We start from the raw sequence: 11,866 nt of genomic DNA, 5'->3' as shown, positions 1-11,866 counted from the left end.
ACATGAACATTTTCACTAAGTTGTCTATTTTTTGGACCATATTCAAGATATTTGGTACAATAAATGTGAAACACAGCTTGTATAGTTTAAAGAGTACCCAATGGCTTGAACCAGCAATTGACAAATCTTATTTATGGATCTACGCACGGAGAACAGAACACCCTTAAACTTGTCTTTTTTTGTCTCCGTACAGAACACCCTTATTTATGGAATTGTTTTTTTTTATCACTACTACTTTCAATCCCAACTCTGCATTGGTAGCACACCGCTTTAAATATACTGATGACTGAGTCTAGTAAAGTGTGGCCGGCAGACGTGGAATAAGGTGAACTTCAAGTGGGGTTACTTTGGGCATGGTGAAACCCGGGCCTTCTGTCATGTCTATTACAAATCCTCTGTCTGTGTCGAAATCAAAAGCATGTAGCAGACGAGCCAATGCCATGTGAAGTGTCTGGAGGCCAAAGTCTATCCCCGGGCATCCCCTTCTTCCAGATCCAAATGGTGTGTATTCGTAATGCTGACCCCTGAAGTCTATGTATGCCGTTTCACCACCAAACCCACCAACCGTCTCTGGAAGAAATCTCTCTGGCTTGAACTCTAACGGGTTTGACCACACTCGAGCGTCACGCTGCAGTTTCCACAGGTTAACCAACAAGCGCGTACCTTTTTTCACTTCATACCCACCAACAATGCAGTCTTCTGTAGCCTCGTGTGGTACAGAGAGTGGGCCAGGAGGATACAGTCTGAGAGTTTCCTTGACGATTGCTTGGAGGTAGACGAGACCATCGATATCGTGTCCCTCTACGTTTCTTTCCTTGCCAACTTCGGTGTCAAGCTCATCCTGAGCCATTTTTAAGACACTAGGATTGGTGAGTACTAGTGAGAGAGCCCATGTCAATGTAACTGACGTAGTATCCGATGCAGCAAGTATAAGGTTCTGCAAATTCCAAGAGAATTTTACCACTCCGCAAAAGAAGTATCTACAAATAAGCATATTACGAATTGATGAGATGGTTATACATACCAGACATGTGCCTTTGATGACGGTATCTCGATTATAACCGAAGAAGAGATCTTCCTTTTCTTCGTCGAGAACTGACATCAACACGTCCATGAAGTCATGATTCTTATGATCATTAGCCTCTCTTTCTGCTCCATCGGATTCTAATGTTTGAAGTCGTTTTTTCTCTTGATGCTCTTCAAGCCACTTTGAAACGATCAAGTTCATCTCCCTGGAGAGTCTTTTCATTTGTTTCGTTTGCCCATCCACATCCAGCCACCCAAGGAAAGGAAGAGTATCAGATGCAACTGAAACACCTGCTAATTCGAAGAATTTTAGGATACTCTTATGAAGCTTTTGGCCCTCTTCTTCCTCTTTGGTGTAATCTTCTTTATTTTTGTTTTTCTTAGTAAAAAGGGTCTTTCCTACAATCATCTTCAAGACCACGTTCAAAGATAGTTCTGAAAACACTTGGCTCATGTCCACCTTAACTGAACTAGTAGTCGATCTACCATTCTGCTTTATCAAATTATCTCGTTCCATCCAACAATCATATAATCTTGTCATGCAATTATCTATCTCTAAGTAACGGTTTGGCTTAAGAAACTCGAGGCGTTTATGAGATAGCAAGTGGAGTGTAGCGATCTTCCGGACCTCCCGCCAATAAGGGCCATACGGGGAAAAGCCAAACATGGCTTCCGCGAGGTACTTCCCAGCTGCACTAGGTGGACGGGTAGCAAATAACCTGTCGTTGGTACTGAAGCATTCTTTAGACATCTCCCAACTACTTATCACTAGGGTCGGATACATACCAAATCTGGCGATGAAAATAGGTCCGTACTTGTCAGACATGTCGGCAAGGATCTTGAATAGAGGTGTAGATCCATTCAGCTGAGGAAGATGACCTACTATTGGCCACGCACCTGCAACTTCAGGCGGCGATGCTGGTGTTAGCTTTTCCTCGTGGAAGTTGGTTTTCAAGTTCCTTGGCTGTCGTTTAATGAAGACCAAAATACAGTAGAAGAAGGATATCAAAGCTAATAAACCTGCAATCCTTTCGAATAACTGGAAGTAACGATGATCGATGATTGATATATCCATCATATTTAGCTGCTAACTTCAAAAGGGAGAAGAACAGCTTTATGTATATAAAAAAAAAAGAATAGGGAGAAGAACCGTAATTTATCATAAGATTGATAGGATGGAGGCTCCTTAGCTAATTGTGATATTCTGAATATGTAGATACTGATCTGACTTAAATTAAAATATTTATCATAACCATATTTTCTTTTTTGTAAACGTTTATCATATGAATATGTATATTGGCTGACGGGCAGTTGTCACAAACAGCTTTTATGCGAGAGATATAGGCCTTCCATTGATATGCAAATCAGAACGGATGAAACCGACTAGTGGAGGAGGAAAACCTCCTAGGACAAGAGAGAGGTCCAGAAAATGATTTTTCCTAAAATATGGTACCCAAATAACGTTAAAAAGTAGGTCCAGTTGCGCCTATTGTTAACCCGAAATGAAAGGCAACGAGTAACGACACACGGATCCATCTCCTTATGTACGAAATGTCGTCTTTTTTTCAGCCGTAGGTTAAACAGCCAAAATGATCATATTTTTATAATTCATTTACAAATTGGTCTTTTTCCATCCGATTTAACACCTTTCAATAAAGCGGTGTCATCTTTTTCGAAAATACCCTTCATCAAAATATCCTTCCTAATTAACTAATTGGTTGAAGTGGTGGTGATGAAGCGACAGTGGTGGTGGTGGAAACTTAAGAATCTCTACTAAACCCCGAAGGGGAAGCGGTGAACTCTTTGGATGTATGCGGTGTAACGAACCTGAATGTGGTTTTACGATCCTGAATGCGGTGTGACGATATGTAAACGGCACCGCCACCATCTATAAATAGCATCACCGTCAAAAGATTATAATAAAAGTAATAGTTAAAATTGTGTACAGAGGGATACATATGAAGGACACATAGGTAATTTCATTATCATATTTAACTGTGAGTCACCACTTAACTCTCTTTTTAACGGAAGTATGATCACTTTGTTAATAGTTTGTAACAGTAGGATGTTTTTGTGAATCGGATCCTACTACTGGGACTGTTTTGTACATTTTACTAGGTTAAATCATGTTACGAACCCTTTTAGCTAGACTCCTTGAAATGTAACATCCTTGACTGTTGATGCATATGCACGTGCTTGTATCAATGGTAGTATTAGGTTTTTCTAGAGCCTACCCCATAACCCACTCATCTCTCTACTTCTCCTGCTTCAAATAAAAGGAAAAAAAAACTCTCCACTACCCGGACGACTCAGCTTTTCTCTCTCAAAATTGCTTGTCTCTTCGCCGCCGCCGCCATGAATCTCCTCGCAATCACTGCTAAGAAAGAAAAACAAACACAGATCAAGTGATAGAAAAGTTTTATTACTGTGATTTCTTGGATTTTGATATAAATCAGGGACGGGCCTAGCAGGGGTAAAGGAGGCTATAGTCCGTCCCTAATTTTTGGGTAAACTTTTTTTAGTATAGAACTTAGGTTAAATTTTATGTTTAGTCCACATATTAGTTGTATTTAGCTAATTGTATATGATTTCTAGCCATACTATGAGGTGATCAAAATTTAAGTCATGCTTAAAGTAAATAATCTTCTTCCACTCACTACCTTTCTACTCTTACTTTCTTTTCTTTTGGTAATCACTTGGTTTTTTTGTTATTTGTGTTCGTTTTAACTTTTATTTCTCAAACTATTTAGTATTATACGGGGATCTCTATTTGGCCACTAATTATGTGATGTATTCCAAAAAACTTTGTCACGGCCTTCGGCCGCATCATCGACTGTTACAATCCAACCCTACCAAAAGGAGAATCCTGGGTCCGTCGATACAAACCTCTTTTTGTTGTTTGATTATCATGTTGTAAAGGTTGGGGGTTAATTTGCATCGAAGACCCAACTAATTCTTCAAGGGCTATATATAAATGCATAGATTTCCTAAAAATAGTATATGATCTTAACACCTTTTTTTTGGAATTTGGTATTTTCTATTTTGATTCTCATCAAAGTTTTCTCTGATTCAACAATGGTGAAATAAACTAAAGCCATTATCATCTCCATCGAAGTATAGTTAATCACCAATATGCCCTCCGATTTGTTCTTTTACAAAGCGTAAATAGGGGTCAAAGAAAAAAATCGACGGATAAATCCGAGTGTAACCATTTTTTTCCCTTTCATATTACCATTTTGCCCTCAAAGTATATTTCCGTTTTCAATTCTGTTGTGTGAAGTTAAGGGCAAAATCGGTAGTTCAAAATTTGCAGCTTCACTTGCTATAGTATAGGGTGTTCCCTTTATATAATAGAATAAATAGGCTCGTACCTTTGCATCCTTGAGTTGTAAGGAGATAGGAACTAGAGTCCGATCGAGGAATTATGACCGTACAATTAGAACATGGTTAATGGTTGCTGATCTATAATGTAGAATACGTAGCCGCAGAGAATCGTTCTCAGATTCTCTCGGGACTGCTGACTCAGATGGTCATGCAGTTGTGTGACAGAATCCCCACATGTTTTTCCCGTGCGATATTATATCCATGTATGTGGGTCTGAGACTATGAATTCATACGTAGGTAAGTGCGTGTAAATCAATCTCATTGACATGAGTTCACATGTAAAGGGCTTAAAGAGAAGGAGTTTCAAGCGGTAATGGAGATCTCTAGAATTCTAGACAATCAAGGGCTGCCGGCCGCAGATGACAAAACGGGAATGAATATCTAATTCACGAGGTATGTTTTCAGTCAGTTCTTGTTATTCTTGGCTTATGCATGATTTGGGCCGAATTTCTCCAACTAAATTTCCTTCTGACTATATACGGAACAAAATAATCCCTCCCAAAATTAGCTTCCTAGTTTGGGCAGCTGCTAATAGAGTGGTGCCGACACTTTCCATGTTGACGAGAAGAGGTATAGTAGTGGTGAATGTGTGTCCTTTTTGCGAGAACAGTAAGGAGTCAGTGGAACACCTGTTTCTCCATTGTCCATTCATTTGGCGGATTTGGGATCATTTTCTACATCAGCGGGGCTTTGTTTGGGCTCATCCGACATCCGTTCTCGAGTTCATATGGAAATAGAAATTGAAGGTATCTATTAAGACTCTGGTTTTCTTGATATATTGGTTGCCTTTTGCTATTTGGTGGGTTGTGTGGTTGGAAAGAAACAACATTTTGATTGCTAAGAAACAAGTGAAAAAGCCTTTAAACTCTCTTATTGTAGACATCAAAGTGTTTCTTCTTAGTTGGTCCATTAATGTTGAATGTTTTAGTTGATGAGTTTTTTTTTTATATTGAATCTACTATCAGACAATAAAATCAGACAATTATACATATATGGTTCCTTAGAGACTGACAGGTTCAAGTTACAGCAACACATTGTCAGTTTTTATGAAAATCTTTTCAAAGAGGAAGAGACTATCCGACCTGTTCTTGAGGGTATTGAGTTTGTGAGTATTTCTGATATTGAACCTACTATTCTTGATGCTAATTTTACTGAAGCTGAAGGTTTGCAGGCTATTCAAGATTTAGGGCAAGATAAGGAACCTGGCCCTGATGGATTTCCCATCATGTTTTTTCAAAAATGTTGGAGCTTTATCAAAGGTGATATAATGAGTACTGTTAATGTATTTTGTGAAAAAAGTAGTTTTGATACTAGGCACATTACTACTTTTATAACCCTTGTTCCTAAGAAATATCACATAGAAACCATCAAGGATTGTAGACCAATTTGTTTTCTCACAAGTGTTTATAAGATTCTAGCCAAAGTACTTGCTTCTAGATTAAAATTGGTCATGAACAAACTTATCTCACATGTTCAGTGTGCCTACATAAAGGGTAGGCAGATCATTGATGACACTCTAATATCAAATGAGTTAGTAGATTCAAGATTGAAATCTAAGTCACATGGAGTGATTTGTAAGATTGATCTGTAGAAGGCTTTTGATAGAGTAAATTGAAGTTATTTGGGGTTCATATTGAAGAAAATGGGTTTCATTAGAAGATGGTGTAATTGGATCAGGTTTTGCTATTCCACATCCACCTTTTCAGTTCTAGTAAATGGCTCATCTTTTGGTTTTTTCAGAAGCTCAAGGGTGGTCAGGCAAGGATGCCCTCTTTCACCTTTGTTATTCAACATTGCTATGGAGGGATTCTCTAAATATATTGACATAACTGCAACTTCAAATCTATTAAGTGACTTTTCTATGACTAACAATGGCTCTATAATAAATCATCTACATTATGTTGAAGATACTATATTCTTTACTGATAACAAGAAACAAGAGCTATCAAACTTATTCTCCATCCTTCATTGTTTTGAATACATTGCAGGTTTGAAAGTTAATACAGCTAAGCCAAGGTTAATTGCAATTGGTGAGGTTCCTCAACTTGAATCTTGGGCATCTGAATTAGGTTACATCACAAATTCTATGCCATTCTTGTACTTGGGAATGCCTTTAGGAGCAACTGCCAATTCCAAATCCATCTTGGTTCCTATCATTGAAAAGTTTGATGCAAGACTCTCAATATATAATCAGTGTACATTATCTAAAAGAGGTAAAATGACTCTTCTTAAATGCATCCTAACTTCTCTACCCAGGGCCGGCCCTGAGATTTTGCTGCCCCAAAGTGGCAGTAATAATGTTGCCCCATTTCACAGTACATAAAGCATATATAGCTTTAATCATATATATACAACGTTAAGATAATCATTTCCAATCTACCCAAGTTCTAGAGTTTAATAAGAAATCCTAAATTTGAAAGTGAAAGTAGGCATATGGTAAGATCCATAACATAATTCATGATATCAAGATCAAGCGATAGTGACGAGATGCATAAGAGTACATCTCATGTTTTAGGTGCATAAGAGTAACTTTATTTTGTGTACATCTCATGTTCTTTATCAGTGAGGCACTCCGGCAGATACCTTTGGATTGATTCAATGCAGAGATCCATACCCATTTAGTCTAGATCCTATCTGGCATGGAAGTCTTTCAGAGCTGCCCTTTCTCAACACCCTTAAATGAGGCTGTCCATTCCATTTGGTGCCACTACGTTGAATTTAGGAAGCTTACTAAGTTATTTTGAATGAAGGTCTTCTGGAAATTAAATAGACGTAAGGTTTGTCCATCTTTGTTTCTCCTCTTATTTGCCCCTATCAACTCCACTTCATTTAAAGGGCACTAGAAACAGCATAGGGAAGGAACAAGAAAGAAGGCAAGGAAGTTTTCTATAGAGTCCGATAGAAAGAAACTTCTCTGAATATGAAACTTGTTATGTAATTAGCAATGAGCCATTAAAGTAACTAAGTACTTACAATATGCCCCTAAATCTATTAGGATTATATCCTTTTATTTTTTGTAATTACGATTTAAACCTCCATTTTTCTCTTTCAACTCGAACTACCCCTAGACAAAAACTAAATTTGGTGCCCCTGTTTCGATGCTGCCCCAAAGTCAAACTTCTTTGACCTTCCCTCAGGGCCGACACTGTCTTTACCAATGTATTACTTCTCTATTTTTAAGGCTCATATATCTGTTATTAAAATTCTTGAAAAGAAAATGAGGAATTTTCTTTGGAGGCATAATACTGGCAGCACTTGCTCTCACCTGATTAAATGGTCTACTGTTTATGCTTGTAAAGAGAGAGGAGGTTTGGGTATTCTCAATTTAAGAAAAATGATTGATGCTCTACTTTCTAAATAGTGGTGGAGGTTTGGTATTGAAAAGTTTCATCTTTGGTATAAGCTTATTGTGGAGAAGTACGGCTGTGACTTCTCTTGTTCGGTTCCAGGGCATGTTCACACTCCATATGGTGTCTCATGTTGGAGAACTATCTCTAATGTTAGTTCTCCAATTTATGCATATTCAACATTGTGTCTTCATTCTGGTAATCAACTTTCTTTCTGGCATGATAAGTGGATAGATAATACTTGTTGAGCTTCTTCTTTTTCCTGTATTTATAAGCTAGACTGACGGCAATTTGGTAGTGTTACAGACCATATCACTGCTGAAGGTTCTTGGGTTTTCGATTTCAAGAGAGTTTTAAACAATGAAGAAACAGATCATCTTGCTATTATGTTCTCAATCATTGGCTCAAACCCACCTATCAGAGTCACGCTTCCAGACACCATACGATGGACACTTACTTCTACAGGGTTATTCTCAATTAAATCTCTATATGCAAGTTTGATCTCAGATGATGGGATACATGACTTTCCTCATAAGTTCACTTGGAAGCCTGAAGTTCCTCCTAAAATTTCTTTTTTGGTTTGATGTGTTGTGAACGGTAAGCTTAATTCTCTAGATATGCTTCAATACAAAGGAATGGATTTATATAGCTCTTGTATATTGTGTTGAGACTTTTCTGAATCGCAAGATCACATCCTGGTTCATTGCAAGGTAGCTAGAAGTGTTTGGTCAGCAGTAACACCTGAAAAGAACTGGTCCTAGGTCTTCCCCGAAACTATGATGTCCTTTGCACATACATGGTCTGCAATTCCAATTTCACCTGCTGCTAAAATTGTTTGGAATTTAATCTCTGCTGCAGTGATCTGGATTTTGTGGAGAGAGAGAAATTGTAGAACTTTTGAAGAAAACTATAGTTTCAAGCCTGATAAAGACCTGACTACAGATATTAAAACTCTGGTGCTTAGCTGGGCTAATGCTTTTGGGAAAAGATTGCATTGCAACTTCTCTTAGTCTGTTAGTAATTGGAAAATTGTTTTTCTATGTTTTTTTTTTTATTTTCCTTTTGTTTTTGTTGTCTACCGTTTGTAGACATTTGTAAATTCTTCTTTATCTAATAAAATTCTCTCTTCCAATAAAAAAAAAAAATTGTTTTTGATTGTGCAAGCTTGTTCAGAGAGTAGATTTGTTGTAAGCTCTCTAAGTGCTTCGCCAATCTCTTCTTGTATCTTTGGAAGGTGATGTCTTGTCACCCTTTCTTATTTATTTCATCTTTTCCTTTTAAAATAAAAACACGACTTCACATGATTATATTCCGTTCTAACGCCTGATCACGTGCACCATGTTTATAGAGATATCTAAAATTATATTAATTTTTCAGTTTTTCAAAGAGGATTTGATCTGATAAGAGAAATTCGCCAACAGATCTAGACACTCTTAAATTATATTTTTTTTTGTTAATCAATTAAAGTTACGGCACACTTATAGCCTGCTTGATTTGACCCATTTTAATTAAAGTTTGATCGATTGTTATTTAGCAGCGGGGATCCTGAAATTTTAATGTCCCTGCATTCCCAAAATCAAAAAGTCCTCACCAACCGCCCCAAAAACAACAGAAAAAAACAAACCTTCAGTATAGAATACATGTGCCACTCTGCTAAGATCCCGTGGGGCGGGCTCGCAAGGGACCACAAGTTTCAAAATTTTATGAGGGGCGGTTTTGTCAGCGGTTTTTTAGGTGGTTTGTCTAGAATCATTGTTCAAAAATATGACTCCTAAGAGCAACTGCAGTGGACGAGCAAACCTATAATTATGGTCCAGGGACGAGACGTAACGGAACGGAGTAAAGACTAAAATCTGGACCAAAACAAAATTCCAGACCATATTTGATCTGGGACCAAGACCGAAACTATATATAGTGGAGCAGAGGTATAATCACCGTTTGGCATCGGGCGTGTATATAATCTACGCATGTTGTGAAACGTACGTAAAGTCACCGCCCCATAAAGAGGCATGTATATAAGTTACGCCCGGTTCAGGCGTTGATAAAATGTTCGCCCGTTGGGACGTTGCTAAAGTTTACGCCCCACGTCAGGCGTTCATAAAATTAACGCCCCATTCAGACGAAGATTATACAAACGCCCCAGCCCGGCGTTGATATTCTTAACGCCCCACGCCAGGCGTATATATAGTTAACGCCCCAGCTCGGCGTTGATATAGTTAACGCCCCACGCCAGGCGTTTATATAGTTAACGCCCCAGACAGGCGTTGATATAATTAACGCCCCACGCCAGGCGTTTATATAGTTAATGCCCCATCCCGACGTTGATATAGTTAACGCCCCACGCCAGGCGTTTATATAGTTAACGCCCCAAGCTTGAGTTTAAAAAAAAAATTAAAATACTTAGACAAAATTGATTTTGAAATTTTTTTATACCGTTGGTAATTCGAGCGTTGAAGAAAATGGAACGTTGGATAATTTGGAACGTTGGAAAGTTTGGAAGACATTTCAGTTTTTTCGGAAGAAACACCTATATATACACATGAGATCCTGTGAAATTTCCCCACGACTAATACTTCAAACTATCCACACCAATAAGAAGAAATATTGTTTCTGCTTTCAAATCAGTTGGAAACTTTTCACGGATTCGCTTACAATGGCACCAAGAGTAGCACGAGGTCCAAATTTTACGACAATCGAAGATGTAACAATGTGTAAAATTCATTTATCTATATCTCAAGATTCTAGTGTTGGAGTTGATCAATCAGAGGCGAGATTGTGGACTCGTATCAAGGATGATATTGAACTTCATTTACCTAATAATCCAGAGCGGTCTTGGAGTTCTTGGCAAAAACGATATCAGGGAATAAGTAAAGATGTGGCGTTATTTTCGGCAAAAGAGGCAGAAGTTGAAGGTGAATATCATACTGGATGGGGTCCTGAAAAGAAGGTAAGCATTCTTGATTTTTCGAACAATTGTTTTCTAATATTTAATAAGCGCCCATGTACTTAAGTGTTTTTAAAAACATTAACAGCTTGAAGAAGTTAACAAGAGGTTCAAGGAATGCAACGATGGGAAAAAATTTAAGCACGAAGAGTGCTACCCAGTTGTGTTAGAAAATATAAAATATAATCGACGATCGACTTTTTTATTCGATACGACGCATGATTTGGACATTTATGAGAATAACGAGGAAGATGATGAAGGACCGCAAACAACAACTCAAGGAGAGACCGGTAACGACACAGATGGGGGAGACATAGAGAACACATATCTTCGTAAGATGGGGAAAAAAGCAGCAAAAAGATTGAAGAAAACAGGGAGAGAGAAATCCAGTCACCAAGAGGAATTGATGGGAATAATTATTAAAGAACAACAAAATTTCAATACTCATTACCAAGCACAATCAAGATTCAAGATGGAACAAAGAGCAGCAGAGTTTGCAGCAAAACAAGCTGAACATGCGGTAAAATAGCCAAGCAAGCTGAAGACGAAGAATTTCGCATCATTATGATGGATCTTGAAAAAATGGAACCTGTACAACAAGAGTACTTCCGACTTCGCAGGGCGGACATAGTTCGGAATAAAAGAAACCAATCTTAACACAAAGGCGGAATAGTTCAAACCTTAATTATTTCTCCTATTTAGTGATTAGTAGTATTATTAGTATTATTATGTTTTAAATTTCTTATTATCTGGACAATTAGCATTATTATTATGTAATTTTTGGATTTTAAATTTACTTCCGTTGATTTGAATTAAATTTCTACTTTTTTGAAACATACGACCTTAATTAAAACTTGAGGATGTTTACATACAAAGAGATAATAGAAAGGAAATGACAAACGAAAATTTTTAATTCCCATATTCTGCCCATATATATTCGATCAAGTCATCACGCAAGCGAATATGTGCATCTTTGTTACGCTTGGTGAGCTCTAATTTGGGAAAACTCGTCACTATTGCCTCTTAATATATTAGCCGGTGCTGTGTTGCTACGTTGTTCATAAACATGTGGCCAGTCACCGGGTAGACGCTCATCCTCGACTATCATATTATGTAAGATAATACAAGTTTTCATGATATAGGCAAGAACATCTGGATTCCACAT

The 11,866-nt window shown here is 37.8% G+C and overlaps 1 protein-coding gene across 1 annotated transcript; it reads right to left on the bottom strand.

Moving 5' to 3' along the window:
• LOC113350408 (cytochrome P450 CYP82D47-like) lies at window positions 1-2,328 on the bottom strand. The gene is made up of 2 exons (XM_026594543.1): window positions 1,025-2,328; window positions 1-937 (listed from the first exon to the last, which is right to left on the bottom strand). The coding sequence occupies exons 1-2, from the start codon at window positions 2,102-2,104 to the stop codon at window positions 293-295; spliced, it is 1,725 nt and encodes a 574-aa protein (XP_026450328.1). The 5' UTR covers window positions 2,105-2,328; the 3' UTR covers window positions 1-292.
• Between the last annotated feature and the right edge of the window lie 9,538 nt (window positions 2,329-11,866).

Source organism: Papaver somniferum, chromosome 2, assembly GCF_003573695.1.
Source record: "Papaver somniferum cultivar HN1 chromosome 2, ASM357369v1, whole genome shotgun sequence".
NCBI classification, from domain to species: Eukaryota; Viridiplantae; Streptophyta; class Magnoliopsida; order Ranunculales; family Papaveraceae; genus Papaver; species Papaver somniferum.
The sequence above is the reverse complement of the archived record's forward strand: the minus strand, read 5'-3'. Positions and strand labels throughout refer to the sequence as shown.